The following is a 20,150-nucleotide window of genomic DNA, read 5'->3' on the forward strand; positions in this document are numbered from 1 at the left end:
AGCAGAGCAAGTAAGGGCGAGGGATGGGCATGGGGATGGGGTTGGGGATGGGGATGGGGATGGGGACGGGCACGTGGAACTGTGTGGTCAGTGAAGGGTTCCTGGACAGGAGGACATGTGCCCAGGGGCAAAGGAGGGAGGCCAAGGGAACCACGGTGGGGAAGCCCTGAGAGGAAGGACCAGATGGGGCCCCGCCCGAAGAGGAGGAGGGAGGAATTCAGGATGGGCCTACAATTTGAGCTCAGCTCATTTGAGACAATAATGGCATCACTGATGGAAATGGGGAGCTAAGCTGGGGAAAGAGGAAGAGCGCTGCTTGCGCTGTGTTGGACTTAGAGTGACAGGGAGACATTGATTTAGAGCTCTCCAGCTGGTGTTTGGAGTTATTGCAATCACGGCGGTTGTCCACACATCCCTGTGGGATGGTGCCGGAGCTGAGCTGGCCCTAAATTCAATAAGCCACCAAGATGCAACTTGTAAAAGATAAAGTTGTAAGCTCAGCCTGGATGAAAAATCTACTGTCCCCGTCATGGAACCTTGGTCTCATGGTCCCTGGGTGAGTCAGCGCAGTCGGGACGGCCGCACTCGGTTTCTGGGGACATATCTTAGGAAGGGTTAGAGATCGTTCGAGGTGATTAAACAGGATGATGGACAGAAAAGGCTTAGGGGAACCTGATGGTTGACTTCGGATTTAAAGAATTCTCATGCAGAAGAGGAAACCGACATCGTAATTTTTCTTCTTGAAGGTAGAGTGAAGCCCAACAGGCCGAGGTCACAAGGAGGTGTAGTCTGGGAACAAAAAGTCACTTTGTAACACCTGGAGTATGAGCTGCTGCATAAGTAGTGAGCTCCCAGTCATCGTGGGTGTTTAAGCAGAGGCTGAGAACCAGCTCTCGGAGGAGCTGTAGGAGAGCATCCCCACACTCAGTTAAGGACTGCTCAGGCCAGCTCTTGAGGTCTTTCTCTTTCAAATTGTAGGTCTGCTGAGACTATCAGGCTGGATTTCTACGGGGACATTTTCACAGTGTTAATTTAAATCTTATGAAGGTGCACGAAGTCTTTTTCCTTTTTTTTTTTTTTTTTAAATATAGATTTGTTTAACCCAAAAGTTTCTGGGCGTGCCCTGTAATGCCGCTGAACTAGTGTCACCCAGGGCAGATGGTTCTAACCCTCCGTTCCTCCTTCTAACTCGTGCCCACGTCCACGTGCAATCTCGGAGCATGAGCAGGCTGCTGTGGATCCAACACACCTGTCACTGGCATCTCAAAAAGCTACTTTCCAGTCAAAAGTTGTACGTCCCGGGCTCAGCGACTGTTGCTGGAAGTATTGTGAGGGGTCCCTGAGGGGTGACAAACAGCTTGCGTGAAGTGCGAAGCTGGGGAGCAGGTGCGTGCTGCTAATGCGCGGTACTTTGGGAAATGAGTCTCTCTGGTGAAAAGAATTTCCAGTACTGGCATAGCGGCTTCTAAGTGTGGAAGGATCCAGAAACATGGTTCTGTTGGAGCATCTCCAACTTCTCCAGCGTAACCGGGAAGTTTCTTCTATTACTTCAGAGATTTGGAACCTGAAGTTTGGAGAGATGTCCTGTCTCGTTCAAGATCACAGAGGGAGGGATGCCCAGGAGGCTCATGCTTGAGCACCTGCCTTGGGCCCAGGCTGTGATCCTGGAGACCCGGATCCCTGCAGGGAGCCTGCTTCTCCCTCTGCCTGTGTCTCTGCCTCTCTCTGGGTCTCTCATGAATAAATAAAATAAAATCTTAAAAAAAAAAAAGAGGGGGATCCCTGGGTGGCTCAGCGGTTTACCTCCTGCCTTTGGCCCAGGGCAGGATCCTGGAGTCCTGGGATTGAGTCCCACGTCAGGCTCCCGGCATGGAGTCTGCTTCTCCCTCCTCCTGTGTCTCTGCCTCTCTCTCTCTCTCTCTCTCTCATAAATAAATAAATAAATAAATAAATAAATAAATAAATAAATCTTAAAAAAAAAAAAAAAAGATCACAGAGGGAGCTGGTGTGAGAAAACCAAACTCTGTATGTTCCGAGTCCCCGCCCGGATTTCCTTCCGGCTTAGTTTTGGTTTGACCGCACTGACTTCTGTTGGAGGGATCCCACAAAGGGCCCAGGCTGGGAAGCAGCGGGTCTGAGCTCGAGCTAAGGCTCTGCTGCCGATTAGAGGAAGGGTCCCTACAGTTTTTAGGCCTCGTTGTCCTCGTTTATTAATAAAAGGCACTGGACATAAACCTCCACATGTTCTGCTCTAAAGCTCTAGGTGCAAAACGCAGACTATGAGATGAATGCAGAGGAGTAAGGACCTCTGGGCAGCCAGAAAGGAGGGGATGACCTAGGATAGGACCACCAGGACCACCCTAACCTCAGTGGACCTTAGACCCTTCCCAGAAAGGGACATGGCCGCCACCGCTTGGCTGGCTCAGCCGGGCCCGTGCCATCCTGTCTTCCCGGCCTTGTCTTCCCGCTACCCCTTTCCATGCTCTCCCCCCAGGTTGAAACTGGACTGTTTCCTCTTCTCTGAACAGCCGGTGTATTGCCCCCTCTGCACTTTGACTCCGGATCTTCCCTCCACCCTGACTCTCCTTCTGTCCCTCTCTTGGTATTTTCGAATCCTTCCCTCCTTTTTAATGCTCAGAGCTAAAAATGTCACCTCCTTCAAGAAGCCTTTTGAGCCTTTACAGCATTTGTTTACCCTTGTGCCCTTCAACATCTCTGCCCGTATCTTACAGATGCCTCTGTGTGTGTGTGTGTGTGTGTGTGTATCAACAAGGTTATTTTAATAAACAGACACATGAGAGTAATGATCTCAACCTTACATGTGTCCAGAATCAGAAATCGAGAGCACACAGTTAGAGATCGTGGGGTTCAGCTTCCACGCTGACTACCTGGTTGTGGTCACACTGCTACTCTGTTTAGAATAGAAACGAAACCAGATCGGCACCCTGCTAACCTCCGACCTGCCTCCCACCCACCACGATCTGCCATTTCTCTTCCTGTACAAACGACACTAACTATACCCCCAGGTAACAGGAACCTGGTAACAAATGGGAACACATTCTAAACCAGGCATTTCCCATTTCCTTTTTCATTTTCATTTTATTTATTTATTCATGAGAGACACAGAGAGAGAGGCAGAGACACAGGCATAGGGAGATGCAGGCTCCATGCAGGGACCCGAGGTGGGACTCAATCCCAGGACCCGGGGTCACGCCCTGAGCTGAAGGCAGACGCCCAATCGCTGAGCCACCCCGGTGCCCCGACATTTCCCATTTCTTTTCAATTCGATTTCCCCCCATGTTGTCCCCTGTCTACCTATTCTCTCTAGAAACAGGATGCCTGACAGCACTGAGGCTCATCATCCCGAGAAATGCAGAAATGACTGCACCAGGGCCAGGGTTGGCAGTCACATGGGACACCACTGAGCATCCTGTTTCCCCACCTACTTTGAAAGGCTTTGCCTCCTCTTATCAAGACTTAACTGTCCGGCATGCTTTTCATGGGGGACATGGAGGAAAGTTGTTCTAGAAAACAAGTATGGCGTGAGTTGATTAAGGTGCAAATAAGAATGTATAACTGTTCACAAGGCATCTTGGCTCATTCCCTTCTTGGTTCAACAAACATTTAATGAGCGCCTCTTTGGGCCCAGGTACTTGCCATATTGTTTATCTCCTCCATTAGACTGGAACTCCCGTAGCCTGGTGAAGAGGGTAGGTAACCAAAGAGCTACAGGATGCCGGTAAGTAGAGTCTTGTGGGGATGGAGGCTCTGAGTGCTGCCATGGAAATGCAGCTGGGGCCACCACCCAGTGTGGGTGGCTGGGTTGTGGGGTAACGTGTGGCTCATTGAGGGCTGAGCTGGCTTTTGAGGCATATGAAGGGATGCACCAGCCATCAAGGGAGGGGAGGGCATCCCAGATAGAGCAAAAGGGACATGTGGAGGCTCAGAGGAATCAGAGAGGCACGTCACTGCAAGTGAAGGGCAGCAAAAGGCAGGGCGTACTTGGTGGCAGAAGGTGGGAAGCAAAGCAGGAGAGAGAGGCAGTCAGGAGGGGGCCTTATGGGCCCTGCTCTGGAATCCCACCTACTCCTGGAAGGGAAAGGGGACCCCCGGAAGACCTTAACCTAGAAGGGACACGACCAGTTTTGATGGGTCCTCTACATCCCTCCTGTGTTGTGCAGATGGGAGAAGAGAGGATTTGGGAACTGAAATGCCTTTCCGAGGTCACACAGCTAAGTGGCAGCGCCTGAACTCCGTGCAGACTGTCCCAGGCCTGGGCAGCTTCCAGTGCTGGGCCCAGACGGGGGAAATCTACCGCTTCTCATCGCCCTCTCTTAAGCATAGTAAGGGGCCACCTTCTCTCCATCGCTTTCAGGAACCGACAAACAAGAACCAGCCTCCACCGTCCAACTTGCGAATCAAATAGAGCCTTTGGGAGACTTTTGCTCAAAAATCCTTGAGCCCAGTGACGGAGGAGTGCGGCATCTCTTAATTCTTATAGGAACTGAAGGGTTCCCGAGTGCTGCTCCCTCTGACTGTGCCCCTTTGCTCTGTCCAAGCCCCTCCACCCCTTTCAGGCAGGCTCATATTGTGGCTTCTCCAAGTAAATGGCACTGATAAGTGTGCGCGTGTTTACTCTGCGGATGCCAACTTTGGCTGGGGTGGCGATAGCATTTTGGGGTGAGTCCTGGGCAGGGTGCTAGCTACGTATCTCCTGCTCAAAGTCTCAACATGAGTCCTCTGGTTTAGGAAAACCGTCAGCCTGCCCATGTTGATTCGGGGAGAGGCTACGAGCACTCTCAGGTGGGATGCCATGCCGCTGTCTCCCTTTGGAGCCCACAGCAAAATCTCTGCTGGGACTCATGGGGGACATTCAAAATACACAGGAGTCAATAAGACCTGGGCACTGACAAACCAGAGGGGACACTGGCTCACAGGGCACCTGCCCGCACCCGGGAGAGACAGCACATCCTCCGCAGCAGGCTGATCTTGGATGCCCCATAGCTTGCAGCCAAGATGGTGCCAACATTCACTTTTTCTTGAGGACTCTGCTTGGGATGCTGTGTACCTCCTCTCATACTTGCTTTCGGGGAGCCCGGTGCAGGCCAAGGGCACTGCCAATCCCTACGGCTGGAAGGGCCTGTTGGCTGCGGAAGTGCTTCCTGGGGCCAAGCCAAATGGCTGCTCCTTTTCCTCCATCAGCCTAGCAGGAGGGAAGGGTACTCTCATTCACACAGGAGCCTTCGCCTTCCACAGTTCTGTCTGGACCACAGAGCACTCTCATCTTTTTATGCCTCAGATGATAAATGAGTAAGTGTAATTTCAACCCTCACTGAAAGTAGAAGATAAAACCTCATATTTCTTGGGTCCCCCCCAACTCAGTCTTCCTGTTTGGACATGTTCCCCGTCATTAACATAGTAAATGAATAGTTTGACATGTGCTAAAGAAATTTCAGGAGAAAGAACAACCTATTAGGAACCTTTGGTTCTTCGTATAATGGATTGGAGCTTTTGCACAAGGCTGAAGGCCTTCTTGACACGTCACCTTAGTGAATGGAGGCAGGAGCACCACTTTTATAAATTATCCAGCAACACGCACAGCACTGTTGTAACACGGGTTATTAGTCTACAGGAGCTCATATGCATCAGATGCCCAGACAGCTGCGCACCCACTAATGCGGCACGTCCCTTCTTGCAAAATGATGGTAATACGTCTAACCTGTAGGCTGTGCGCGGCTTCAGTGGTCCGTCACAGAATTTCTGCTGATTGGGATCGCATTTTCCACCCAGGCTCTCCATCTCTGCCCCAAGCTTAATGTTAAAGCTCTTGGAGCTGCTGTCAGGACTTTCGGCACATTTGCTGGCAAAATAATCGGTCTGATACATCCGGATGGAGGCATTGTGCCTGTATTCCAGGTAGGAGGGCAGAGGGTGCTGTTGTTCTGGCTTCAGCTCATCATTGCCTGGAGGGAGGAAACCCACAGTGAATGACCAACTTTCTCGTGACTTCGGCGATTTCTCACTAGGTTTCTAAGTCGGCCTCCCCTCTCCCGCCATCTCTGGTTATCTCCAAAGTGCAGACTCTTTGACCTTGAAGGATACTGTGAAATTCTCCTAATGAAGTTAATTTTAATTCACTTCTTCTAAAATAAAAATTCATAATAATATCTGTATACACAGGATGTCATACACACACGTACGTGTATTTGTACGCACACACACACCCATCATTTTTCTTGGAAATAAAACGTGTGTGTTTGAGAGGTTAACTCGTTGCATCAGAGGATAACGTGTTCCAGAACTCCAGAAAGTTGGACACTCCCCACTGTGCGAGTCAACCCACTCAATAAGCTCTCTGCCTTGCCAACGACCATTGTAGCTGAGCTAATAAGGAAACCCCTATGACCTAGGAAATAGGGAAGAGATAAGAGAAATCAAGTTCAAGGCCAGAACAGTCACCCACAGGCACGCTCCACGTGCCACACCCAGTCTGATAACTACTCTGCTGTGCAGCTCTCTGTTATCTTGAGTCCAGTGTAATCCTGGCTCAAATTTGGCCCCGCCTGTAGCACGCTTCCCAGAACTCTTCCCTGTCCACCCAGCCTGCTGTGTGTTTTGGCACTGCAAGCTCGTTTTGATGTTGGCTGGAGGAAAGCATAATCAGGAAGATAAATATTATAGAAGTAGGATACCATTTACAGCGCACTTCAAGGAGTGGCATTGCAGGGGTTCATCACATCCTGGAGCCTCGGTTAATAAAATTCGTTCACAATGAGTGGGTCTTGGAAATACTACCTCGTTGGCAGTAATTGAAGAGGAATGTTGCCTTTGGGATGAACTATAAGCTATGAATGACATTTATAGGAGATGGATTGCTCCCTTAGATCACCAGGGGAGCACGGCCCATCTCCATGCACATCAATAATTGAAGCCCACAAGGCTGGAGAACACGAGGACGCCTGCTGGGGTTTGGCTTCCTTTTGGTCACTCCCTTACATTCACGTAGTAAAGCTTTGCGTTCACTGCACCTCCATTACATCTAAAATCTCTCCACAGTTCACCAAGTTCTCTCTTAAATCCTTATCCACAGATAGAAGTAAACATACCTATTTACGAGACGTAAGGAAATCTGGGATGCACCACTGACCCTTGAAATGATTTCGTTAATTCTGCATGACCAACTTCAGTACAACTAAATAAAACGTCAAAGCACACAGACCATTACATACCCCACGAGACTGAAATACTATTCCACCTAGGAAGTGCCCCAGGCCCTGTCAGGTTTGGACTCTCTCACTGCCCACAAATGGGTTAAAATAGTCAGGGATGCTAAAGAAACTCATGGGTAACACCTTAAGCAGTTTTGAAAACTATGAGACACGTCAAATATATTATGACACGTCACTGCAGATGCAGACATGTGCTTTGGAGAAACAGGCCACACATGACCTTAGTGGCTAATACGACACTCCAGTAGGTGGACAAATGCCAACCTACTAAGCTCTAAAAATCCTACTTGGCGTCATCTGGGAGGCTGCCATCACCCTTTCCTTGTCTCTGCCTGGCCTGTAGGAATCAGGCAGGCAGTGAATAATATCGTAGACAGAACTTGAAATTTACTGCTGAAAATTCAGTAGAGAAAGGGAGAAGGCTTTTCGTGATCATCTTTTCCCTCTTGCTCGCTGTTGAAGGTTTTTTGTGAATTGGTGGGTGGTTTGGAAGCGTGTGCTTCCCTGGGGTGTTTGAGATCGGGGCGGGGGAGACGCCGGAGTATGCGGCTGGCTGGTGGACGCACCCCAGAGCATCCACGGTGCTGGATGAGCAGTGAGCAGGTGGTGAGGATCAACCAGGCCATCGATGCTCTTCCAGAAGCGCCTGGCTCATCGCGAGGCCCTTAAGCGAGGGTCACTGATACCATTGTGGTTGCTACTGTTGTTGCTCACCCGTTGCACAGTTATCACCGGGCTTCTTGCTGAGAGAGCCTGTGCCCACGTATTTGTCATGTCTCCCAGTATCCATTGGAGATGGGGCAGGAGGATATAAAACTTAAGGTTTCTGCTCTAGAACACCTGGCCACAGAAAGAGCCACCGGGGTGGCCTGGGCTGAGGCAACCCTGGGTCTCAGGGCAGAGAATCCTGTGTCACTTACCATCGGCCTCTCTCACTACCACTGTGAAGTACTTCACGGCTCCGTTGGTGTCACTGAACCAGCTGCAGTTGAAAGTGAAGTTGATGGAGGATTTGCTGATGAGCACATCCTTTTTGTTCACGCGGATGTGTGGTGGTGGAGGAGGGGGCCCTGGAAGGGATGGAGAAGGAATCGGGTGGTCACGGCTCTGCTTTTCCACAGAAACAACAATCGGTGAAATGAAGGTCTCTGCTCACCTACACCAGTGTGTGCGTGTGTATGCCTGTGCATGTAGCTCGCTGCCCTGATGCCCCCCCCCCCCACGCTCCCGCAGGCCGGGCACCTCAAGCACGCTAAGGCCACTTCCTGTGCCTGCTGCTGGGCTGCTCTGCAGGCACCCAGAAGGGTCTGAACTTCCCGGACACTTTCTGGGTCTCTTTCATCCCAGTGACACCAAGTTGCACTACCGGGGCCAGGAAGTGGGTGGGGGTGCCCCCCAGGAAACACTTACGGTCTATCATGGTGATGGTGCTGCCCTCCACCACCTCACTGCTCATGCCAGCCGACTGCACCTTGATGGACACCAGGTACCTCTTATGGGGCACGAGCATCATGATGTTGAGCAGAGACTTTTCTTTCTCCAGCTTTCTGGAAAACTCAACTTCTTGGGTGTCCATTTTCCGACACTCAATGCTATAGCCGTCAAAGTCAGAGTCAGGAGGGATCCAAGAGCAGGCAATGGCCGTGGAGTTCTGAGGCCGGCAATGCAGGTTCTGTATCTTGTCTGGCTCTACAGGAGAGAGAGGGAGAGACAGTTTTTTGTTTGGTTTTGTTTCATTTTTTTCCCCCAGCTCCTCTGGGCCTCATTTGCTCTGAGACCTAAAAAAGTAATTCTCAACATTTACTTGGGTTGCTTTTCAAGAAAGGCAGTTCTTATGGCTCTCCCAAGGAATTTCTGCTTCCCAGACCATACTTTGAGAAACGTGAAAAATTACAATGCTGTCCCTTTAGAAAATCACCAGGTGCCAGTGTGGTCAGAAACACAAATGCACACTAAATTTAGCACAGGCATGAAAATCAAAGGGCAGAAGTCAGATGGAAGGTGGGACTGAGTAGCCCAAAGGTTAAAAGGGTAGCTTGGCCTGCCTGAATTCAAACTCTATTTATCAGTGTGACTTTGTGGGTGAGTTACTTACCGTGTCTGTGCCACATTTATAAAGTGGGAAAATTAAGAGTACCTACTTCCTATGGGGATTGTGATGGTTCAGTGAGTTGAATCAGGTACGGCCACCCAGAAAACCATGCCTGGCATAGTAATTGCTCAATAACTGCTGGCTCTTATGAGAAAATTAAGGGACATGGCATTACTTACTTGATACCTTCTAGGCCATGGCTCTGTCCCCCTCTTCCATGTTTTTTGCCTTTCCTGCTCACATGCCATCCTCCAGGCAGCAAAACTACTTGCGGTTCTCTGTATCCACCATGCTCTCCCACCCCCTATGCTTGTGGTCATTCAGTTTCTTCTGCCTGACACAGTGCCTGACCCAGTAGGGACTCAATGAAAGTATCTGATCTCATTAGTTGTGGTGAATGACTCCACAAGAAGTGAGTGATACAGTCTGTCAAGAAAACACCTAGATGACCTGACCATGCAGGTGAATAATCAAACTCTAGGCCCTCCCCAACCTGCTATGTACCTACATCTCTAATTACATCCTATGAAGCTAAATTGTAGATTTTTTTAAAAGATTTTATTCATTTATTCATGAGACACACAGAGAGAGGCAGAGAGACACAGGCAGAGGGAGAAGCAGGCTCCATGCAGGGAGCCCGACGTGGGACTCGATCCTGTGTCTCCAGGAATAAATTCCTGAGCTGAAGGCAGACGCTCAACTGCTGAGCCACCCAGGCGTCCCTAAATTATAGATATTTAAATTTAATTTTAGCAGCTGAGCCATTTAAAAAAAAAGGGGTCTCAGTTCCCCAATATGTTAAATCAGAGGGCCTCTGGTCCTGTGCTTCAAGTGTGCCTTGGGGGACAGGGGTGCTAGGCTGGGTGACCTCCCTAAGACTTCCCTTCCTTGGCTAGTCCTCTGTCCATAGGGATATCTGAGGAGCCTTCAGGCTCTTGAATAGCACTTGAAAATCTAGTTCTAGACCACCCTATTTCATTCCAGGAGTCAAAAGTCTTGATAAATACTTAATTATAAAAGCCTGCCCGTTGTTTCATTGACCACGGTGGAAAATACAGTAACAATTTTCAGATGGCACTAATCAGTGGCATCACTCCATCAGAAAGGCTCACAAGAGCACTGCATAATGTGGGGAGGGATTAAAAAAAAAATAAGGCTGAAGACAGTTCTGTTTGACCTTTAGGACACCAAATGGGAAAAACACCTTCCAATTTACTGTTGGGTTTTTATAGTCCCTGTTATAAATCTCATCCTTTTCTCTTTTTTTCCCACCTGCCCTTCCTCCCCAAATTAAAATATATGTTTTGTGCATAAACCTTGTAGACAGGACTGGCTACATAACGTTCAGGGTCCAATGCCACGTGAAAATGCAATGCCTTGTGTTCAAAATATTAAGATTTCCAGGTGGTGGCAACAGAAAATTAAACCAAGTGAGGGGTCCCTCTAAGCATGGGGCCTGTGTACCTGCACAGCTGGTGGCCCTGGCCCTGCTTGCAGAATAGATCATAGTGATCTTCCAGGAACGTTGTATAGACCTAGTAATCCCTCACGGAGCAGCAGCTGTTGCTCCGATTCAGCATACAACCCGCCTTCTCCTTTGTCATAGGACTTTTTGTCCCTAACAATCATGAGTTGGAAACTCTCAGCATCCTTGTGCCACTGCATGAATTTGTGTTTCACATCAAGGTCTAAAATATTTTGCTAAGTCATAACAGTTTAGATTAGAATGATTTGGGGGAAAAAAAGTCATCAACCTGAAGATTTTTCAGGATGAGGCAATTGGCCTTTGAGGCGAGCAGTAATGGCGTCTTTTCAAACACTAACTGCTCCTTAATCTTTCGAGCTCCTTCCAACCAGACCACAGCTGGAACCCAAAGACACCTTCTCTGTTTAGCCTTGGAGAAAGTCTTTAAAAACACCCTGCCTGATTCTTGATTCCGATAATTTGCTCAAAGAATAATATGGAAATTTGCTTCCACCTCTTTCTTCAGTTCCATCTCCCCTCTCCTGTCTGCCTCCAAAGCTTATAAATCTTCTAAGACCTCGGGGCACATCCCCTGTCCTCAAGAAATAAGTGTCTGCTATATGCAAGGCGCTCTTCTAAGGACTGTGAACAATGTGGAAGTGAGTGAGGGATTAGCCCGAACCTCTAGGAAGGGACAGGAGTCCAAACAAGCCATAATACAGGGGAGAAAGGAGAATGTGCCAGAAGAAATGGAGAAAGAAGGTGCCGGATGGAGCGCTAGACAACTTTCCCGAGTTAGAGGTGGGCAGGAGTTAGCAAAGACTTTCTGGCAGAGATGACCTCCCCAAGATACTGGGAAAGGGGCCTTTAGGCAGAGGAGAGCACGAACCCAGGCACCCGGGGTGGGGCTGGGGGCTGGGAAGGTGGAAGATCAGGAGTTACAAGTTGTTCATCATGGCTGGAGCGTATGCGTGAGACCCGGAGTCATGGGATGATCCATAACACGAGGGTTATGGCCCACAGTGGACCACCAAGAGCCCGTCCTGAGCTTGCTGTAAATGAAAATCCTTAGTTCTTTTTCACCGATTTCTCCTGACACTCAACTAGGCAACCTCAAACTGCTCTTTGGATACGATGCGGAGCGCAAGTTATAATTACTCTACCATTAATGTCTGTTGAATAGGTGAAACGACTACTTGCTAAAATTTCTAATTTTCAACCATGTATTTTATCAACAACCACGATCTGATCCAATCTTTGAAACTACATATGCTGGTATCATTGAAAAATAGCTATTTGGATTGAGGTTCCTGTACCGAAAACCTTTGTTTCTTTGGGCTTTGTTGCAACTATCCCAAAGTGCCTTTGGGAAGAAACTGATATGTATTTCATGCTTGAAGTATTTTTATCTGCGGGATTTACAGCAATATGTCCTAACTGATCCCTCTGTTTCTAGTTTGCCCCTTTCAATCTATACTCCACACTGTACCCAGAGTGCAAATCTGGTTATGATATCTCAGATGCACATCCCTCAGTGACTCCAATCGATTGGAGATAAAGTTAAAGTCACTCCCCCTGGTTCACAAGACATTTTATGACCCGATTCTCCTAATCTTCACCTTTTATGCTCTGGTCAATGCAAATCCTTTCCATTCCTCTATCCTGCCTGGTCTTGGAATATTTTATTCTCTGTCTAGCATATTCTCCATTTCTTTCCCCATATCAACCTGGTGAATCTTATTCTTCTCTTAGGTTTTGATTTGGAGGCTTCTTCTTCTAGGAAGCTCCCTTGTATTGAGTGAGATGCCCCTACCATGAGTTTCTATAGAGCCAAATACTCCTTCCTCACATTTCCCACTCAACCCCATGAACAAGTCTATACAGACCTCTGTCTGAATTCAAATCTAACCAATCACAAAGAAAAATGTAAGTTTAAACAAAGTCTCAAGGGCACCTGGGTGGCTCAGTGGTTGAGCATCTGCCTTTGGCTCAGATCGTGATCCCGGGGGCCTGGGATCGAGTTCTGTATCAGGTCCCTGCAGGAAGCTTGCTTCTCCCTCTGCCTGTGTCTCTGCCTCTCTCTGTGCCTTTCATGAATAAATCAATAATATCTTTAAAAAATAAAAAAATTAAAAATGAACCTCACTGGAATAAGATGTCACGACACATACTTCCCCCTCACTCCGTCTGAGAACCAAGAGTAGCAAAACATGTCATACTTGTCCTCACAGATCCAAATATTGGCTTGCTGTAGGTTTTCTTGGAGTCACCACTGACAGTCTTGACACTAAATTGATAGGATCTGCCTGGACGAAGACCATGTATGATGCGTCCTTCTGATTTTCTGTTGCTGTAGGGGTTGAAGACCGTGATTGCATCTCGTGGGGACCACTGCAGCTCAAAGTCATCATAGTCTGTCCAGTCTGGGGGCCCCTTCCAGGTGATGGCCAAGGAGGTGTTTGTAACATCCGCAAATGACATAAGACTGGGAGGACTTGGGGCTGCATGTAAGAGAAGGTGAAAAAAAAAATCACATAAACATGTCTCTGCCATAACAGCTACAGCTAAGAGAGCTGAGTGACATCAGACATACCTCAATGTGCCTCATAGGAAGAGATAATGGGAAAACCTAACAATAGAAGCTTCTATCTCTAGTGTTTACTATGTGTCAGGTGCTGTCCTCAAATGTGTTCTGTGCATTTTCTTTACTTTTCATAACCTGAGTTTTCTTACCAGGGTGCTGTGGAGCAGGGGTGGGCCCTAAATGGGTTACAAGTGTGAAAAGGTACGGGTTCTGTTAGAGTTTGAGGTGTGAGGGCTACAGTCCACACAGTCCTGTCCAGATAGCCTTGTTCCTTGGCCCCAGGGTGGCATGCAGACTAACACTATCTGCGTATGCCCAGGAAATACGATACTTAGGAAGCGTCGCCCATAGCAACGCAATGATGAGGCATGTATTAATCCCCACTTTACAGATAAGGAAACTGAGACTTCGAGATGCTCCATGACCTTCCTAGCATCACGCAGGCAAGTGGCAGAGCTAAGGCCCTAGACCTTGTTCCTAGATCTCTCGTGGTGCAGTGGAGAAGGTCTGTTTCCTTTATCCACCATATCATGGTGCCTTGCCAAGGTCAGGGGCACACCATGATGGATCTTCTTTCTTCTTAAAACCATAACTCGTTGTCCTACCAATACTAGCCTTGGGCAAGCGGGCTCCTTACCTGTTCTGCTCTCCCCCGTGAGCCTGTTGCTGAGGTCCCCACTGTGAGTTACCACACACAGCGTGTACTTCCGTCCAGGAACGAGGCCGTGGAAACGCCATTCTGTTAGGTCCTTGTCTCTCCAGTTCTCCTTCTTCGTGCCATTGGGGTTGTAGAGAATCAGTTCATAAAAGTCGAAGTCCCCGGAGGCTGGACTCCAGCTGAACCAGAGACTGTCTGTCATGTTCCGATTAGATCCCCTGAGGTTACTCACAGAAGCTGGGACTTAAGCACAGTGGAAACCTTGACTGAGAACACAGGAGGCAGCTGCAAAGCCATCTGGCCTACAGCTGAGAATATGAGCTCTGTTGGGCACTTGGGTGAGAGGCACCTGTTGTAGAAGCCAGATCTTGCCTGGATTGCGGGGCACGTCACTCTAGGGGCACGTGGTCTAAGATGTGGTACAAACGGAAATAACACAAAGCCCCACAGGTGGTGGCTTCTATCTGCTTGCCACACGAGGTCTGATAAACATCTCAAATGAGATCTTCAGAAATGACTGGTTAAAACTGGTCAAACGGTTTATACCTCGGCTTCTAAAAGGCCCCAAAAGTGTTCACAGGAGGTCGCAGCCCCTTCCAGGCTGGCATCTCACCCAGGCCCCTCGGCCCATCACCTCCCCTTCTGGGCCTCTCCACTTGCTCTCGTAGGTTCCCAGTTTCCTCCTCCCTTTCCCACCCAAATCTATATTGGGAGAGCCTCGCTTGGGAAAAGAGTGTTAGCAGTCACGTCTACCGCCGTGTGACTTTGTCACGCTGGCACCTGTCCTGTGGGTATTTAAGCTTCCTTATTCTCCAGAGAGTGAAGACTCTTGTCTCTTGATGGAGGAACTTTAAACATTAGTGAGCAGATAAGGGAAGATGTGTGGAGGGCGGAGGCCCTGGCGAAGGCAAGGCCGAGACAACTGTGCCCGGGTCTAGGCGGTCCCGGATCTGTGGCTCGTGTGCACCGTCTCCCCCAGGACATGCTCAGAGCCTCGGCTGGTGCTGGGAGGCGCTCCGCACAGGGCTTCCTCTGTCTAAAATGCTGTCTAGTCCTGCTAAGTCACCGTCACTATGTGCTGCTTATCTCTTTCCCAGGCCTGCAGGTGTCCCCAGTCACCTCCCTCAAGAGCATGCTATGGGCGCCCCCGTCCCCCACCAATTTGAGCTCCCCAGGTCAGGGGCCTCTTCAGCCCGTGCCTGGCATGCAAAGCACACAAACACCATCGTCAAATGAGAAAAAAAAAATAACAGAAGAATAAGAGAGTGAACTCAGATTACAGAAAAGAGTGCACTCCGTGTGTCACTGGCAGCCCACAGAGAGGTCTCTGTCTCTCCTTTCCCTGCAACGCGTCGTGTTCTTTCTCGCAGCCCTGTCTCTGCCTCCCAGCACTCACTGCTCGGTCCCTTTGGCAGAGGCCCGGCTCTGGAGCTGCCCCCCACTCCTCCACTGCCCGCATGTCTTGCACAGGCCTGAAGGGCACGGCTTGAGTCGGGCCACACTGGCTTACAGCCCTCTCGCGGCAGCGTGCTGGCAAACAGAGGAGCCAGGTTCATTTCTCCACCAAACCCTAAGATGCCCACAGTGGTGGCAAGAGAGCAGAAGCCAGTGCGGAAGCTATGCTTGTATGTGATCAGAGGTCCGATTTAGAGTCAAGAAGCCTGAAGGTCACAAAGGTCACATAGAGCTAGGCCACGTCCACAATAGGAAACTCTAAGGACAAATGATGGAACAGTCAGAGAATACCGACACGATTTCCCTGCCATACACATTCCCGCTCGGGGCCAGGTCTTACCTGTTCTACCGAATATGAAAGACTCATTAGACAGCTCCCCACTGTGAGTGACAATCACCATTTTGTACATTCGGCCTTGTAGCAAGTTCTGGAAAGAGAAGCTCTGGATTTGTGGGTCAACTTGAGCTCTCTCCTGAAGCGTTCGGTCTGGGTTGTAGAGAAAGATGTTATACCAGTTGAGCTCCCCCTCTGAGGTGGTCCAGCTGAAGGACAGGTGTCGGGTGGAGTTCTCTGTGATCCTCAGATTGGTGACAGCTGCTGGGACTGGAAATGTTGAGCGAGAGAGTGAGACTGAGTTACAGCAAGCCCCCTGACACAGCCCAGGTCTGTGGTCCACGTGGACACACAGCACAGCGACTCAAAATACTTGGTCTCTGCCTTCAGAAAATATCGACTTCATGGAGACCCAAAGCAAGGAAGACTGAATTTTGTGCATTAATGATGTTGAAGCTGCTAATGAAAAAACCCAAACCAAACCAAAACAAAACCCCTAAAAAAACCCCAAGAGAACAAAGAAAAACCAGTAATGGGAAATTATCTTCAAAGACGTTTTTTTTGGGGGGGGGTATAAAATAAAGGTTAATCTGACCTGTGTGACTAAACATTTTTCTAATACTAAGAGCTAGATCAGAAATCAAAAAATGATCTCTGACCGCTGTCTCAAAGCTGAGGAATGGCCCTTGGGGGTAAGGGCAGCAGGGAGGGAAGAGCAGTGGGAGAGAAAGAGAAAGCAGGTGATTCGATTCAGGGATAGAGGAAAGAGAAGCAAGAGGAAAAGCCAAAACCATTTTTTTTAAAAAAGATTTACATTGGGATTTGATGACCCCCTTGGCCTTCAGTGGTATCTGTTGGCAAAGTGATCAAGAGGCACCAGAAATGAACTGCTGCCAAGCTGCCTGCACTGGTGCTGCCCAATTCCACAGAAGTCGTGGGGTACCAGTGGAAACAGGACAGGACACCTGCCTTGGTCCCTCCTGGGTTCTCCTCCTTCCACGCCAAACACTTTCTCTTTTAACCTCTCCCTCTCCTTGCACCAGGTCCTTAAAAGTTGGTATTTCCCAGCATGCCATCCTTTGTTCCCCTCATATTCCATAACGCTAGCTGAGCAACCCCTCTCGTCCAATTTATGGATTGCTACAGTGTGAATGCTTATGTCCCCTCCACCCCCAAACTCATATGTTGAAACCCAACCCCTGAGGTGACAGTATTAGGGAATGTGGCCATTGGGAGGTGATCAGGGTCATGAGGGTGGAGCCCTTATAAAAGAGACCCAGAGAGCTCTCTCTTTGTCCTTCTATCATGTGAGACACAGCAAGAGGACACCATCTATGAACCAGAAAATGGGCCCTCACCAGACCTGAATCTGCTGGTGCCTTGATCTTGGACTTCCATCCTATAGAACTGTGAGAAATACAGGCTTGTTGTTCAAGCCACCCAGTTTATGGTATTTTCGTTAGAGCAGCCTTAGACTAAGACATGGATTTAACTAGAATTTTCGTCCAAATACTTATCTTCGGCTCACTTTTCTGAGCTTGGGCCATATTTTCAGTTACCTATGATCATCTCTTATGGCAAATCATTCAGACATCTTAAACTCAGTCTAGAACCGAACCCTGTCCATTTCCCCTCCTCTGGCTTCTCTTATCTTGATTAATGGCATCATCCTCTACCAGATACCCCCAGGTAGCAATTCTGGAATCTTCCGTTCTTCCTTCTGTACTCTACTCAGACCCCCAAGTGCCAGCTTATCTAATGAGGAAATATTTCTTATCATTCCTATAACTGCAATCATCTTATGGCCCCAAGTACCTTTCTGACCACATCCCCCCACCTTGTTCTCACTCACTGTGCTCCAGCTATCCTGGCCTCTTGACCGGTCCAACAGGCCAGACACACTCTGCTTCAGAGTCTCCGCCTTGCCGTTGGCTTTGCGTAGGGATACTCTTCTGCCAAATACCTGCATAATCCTTTGTCTCCCTTCTTTCAGACATTTACTCAAATATCACCTTCTCGACAAAACCTCCAAGGACCGTACTACCTACAATTGTAAGCCTCTAACACTTGCCATTCCCTTTCCTGATTTAATTTTCTCTTTGGTGTTCACCACCACCTAACCTACTACATTCTTTGCTTATTTTGTTTGTTGCCTTTCTACCCTCCTAGAGTATGAGTTTCATGACCATCAGGGTTTGCTTTATACACTTCTGTGCATTTAGAAAGGTGCCTGGCACATCGTAGGTGCTCAGTGACGAATGAATGAATGAGTGAGTCTCTTCTCCATTCACTCTATCTGCCATTGCCATCTGATTTACCTTCTTTAAGGCACAAATTGTTATTACACAACACTCACTCTCTGGCATAAAACCCTGTAGGGTCTCCTCAGTTCTTACAAGTTGAAAAATAAACTCCTGAGGAAGACAAGCCAGGCACTCTCTAATCTGGCCCCAATCCCCATTGTGCCACCCATATTTCCTCCATCCACGGCTCCTTGCTAGTCCTTCTCACACCTCCCTATCTTGACATAGGATTGTCTGTCTGCACAGTGTGCCCTTCTATCTTCTCTCCACAGGCAGGACTGTCTCATCCTTCATGATAGTACTGAAATGCCAGTTTTATGAAGACCTCCCCATTCAACCCAACCCCCATGCTCCTCTGGATGTTGGGCATTCTTTCTTCTACACGATCCTTGTCACCACGTACTATCATCCTTTGTCTATGTGTCTGTCTCCCCCACCAGTCAGCCAGCTCTTCAGGACAGAGCATGCCTCGTTCATCTTTATGTCCCTGTCAGCATCACCCACCCCTCTTCAGACCTAGCTCCTTAGTGAGTAAGTAATCCATTAGACCAGCATTGTGGTCTGAAGAATGACCCCCACGGATGTCCACGTCCTAGTCCCCAGAACCTGGGAATATGTTACCTTATGTGGCAAAGGGGACCTTATAGATGTGATTAAGTTAAGCATCTCGAGGCAGGGAGCTTATGCTGGATTGTCCGGGTGGTGACCAATGTAATCACGAGACTCCTGAAAAGATGGAAGAGGGAGGCAGAAGAGTCGAGAAAGAGATATGGTGACATACACAGAGGTTGGACAGCAATGCCATTGCTGGAAGGGGGACATGAGGCAAGGAATGTGAGTGGCTTCTGGTAGCTGAAAAGGGCAAGGAGAGGATCTCCCCCTAAAGTCTCTAGGAGAAATACAGTCCTGCCGATACCCAGGGCCTTGACGTTAGCCCCCGAGGACCCACTTCCAGATGCTGACCTTCAGAACTATGATAATATACTGGTGTTGTTTTAAGCCACTGAATTGGTGGTAATTCATCACAGCGGCAGTAGGTTTTAGGAATCTATCTAACTTGGAGTGGGGTAGGTGAAGCCCGCGTGAAGAGGCTGATTGATGGGAAAGTGATAAATCACCGTGAATGTCCCCATTGTGTCAAGAAATAGATATCATCTCCCCGTGTGGCCTCGGCCCTCTGACCCTGTGACTCTGAAGGAGCAGCACCCAGGGAGGGATCTGGGGCGAGACAACAAGCTGTGCACATTACCTGTTCGGCCTTCAGTTTGGGCTTCCTTGCTGAGGAGCCCTCCGCTGACGGTTAGGATCTGTATCTTGTATTTCTTTCCTGGCGTTAGGTCTTCAAATTTGTGCTGCTTGGTGGTGGCTGGCTCTGATGTGTTACTCAGAAGGATCCCATTGTCATTTAGAAGCAGGATCTCATACCTCTCCGCCACACCAATGGCTTTTTGCCAACTCACTGTTAAGGAATGACTGCTGTATGCATTGTCTGCAATGATTCCTTGGACAGATGCTGGGACTGCAAAGGGAGAAGAGAGGCGAGGGCTGTCAGGTTCCCTTACTTAGGGTAAACCAACTGAGAAACCAGTTGAGAAAAACTTTAAATCGACTGCAGGGAGAAGACGATGGCACCGCTTCACTCGTGTTGTGTGGACACTTTCCATGTGCCCTTAGGAGGAAGCATTTCTTGGCCCGAATTATCTGTACACCTGCTTTGAGTCTCCATTATTTCCTCTGAATTTAGACAGGATCTTGAAGTCAAACAAGTAGAAAAATTAGCGAAAGTGACACTGATAAATATGCAAAGTGATTCATATTTATGTATCTAGAAAGTGGAAGATGCTGAACAAATTTACATTCAGTGAATATAGTATAAATGGCGGAATTATGTTTAGACTTTCATTCCCAAGATTACCTCGAGTCAAAGCTTTCAGCCTTGACCTAAGTAGTAGTGTATAATAATTTTTCTTTACTATAGTTCTCGATGTGAAAGGCAAAATAGTATTATTTTTCATAATATTTTCTGTCCT

The 20,150-nt window shown here is 48.5% G+C and overlaps 1 protein-coding gene across 3 annotated transcripts in view; it reads right to left on the reverse strand.

The window, feature by feature from the left end:
• PTPRB (protein tyrosine phosphatase receptor type B) overlaps positions 1-20,150 on the reverse strand; it is a 113,116-nt gene that overhangs the window by 21,981 nt on the left and 70,985 nt on the right. For all 3 annotated transcript variants that reach the window (XM_055328221.1, XM_055328220.1, XM_055328222.1), the window contains 7 exons: positions 19,370-19,639; positions 15,824-16,087; positions 14,008-14,271; positions 13,006-13,287; positions 8,640-8,918; positions 8,150-8,299; positions 5,720-5,963 (listed from right to left, as the gene is read on the reverse strand). In XM_055328221.1, the coding sequence (XP_055184196.1) occupies positions 5,720-5,963; positions 8,150-8,299; positions 8,640-8,918; positions 13,006-13,287; positions 14,008-14,271; positions 15,824-16,087; positions 19,370-19,639 (1,753 nt within the window). The remainder of the gene's footprint in view (positions 1-5,719; positions 5,964-8,149; positions 8,300-8,639; positions 8,919-13,005; positions 13,288-14,007; positions 14,272-15,823; positions 16,088-19,369; positions 19,640-20,150) is intronic.

The sequence above is a fragment of the Nyctereutes procyonoides genome, unplaced genomic scaffold (genome assembly GCF_905146905.1).
Source record: "Nyctereutes procyonoides isolate TBG_1078 unplaced genomic scaffold, NYPRO_anot_genome, whole genome shotgun sequence".
In the NCBI taxonomy this organism is placed as follows: domain Eukaryota; kingdom Metazoa; phylum Chordata; class Mammalia; order Carnivora; family Canidae; genus Nyctereutes; species Nyctereutes procyonoides.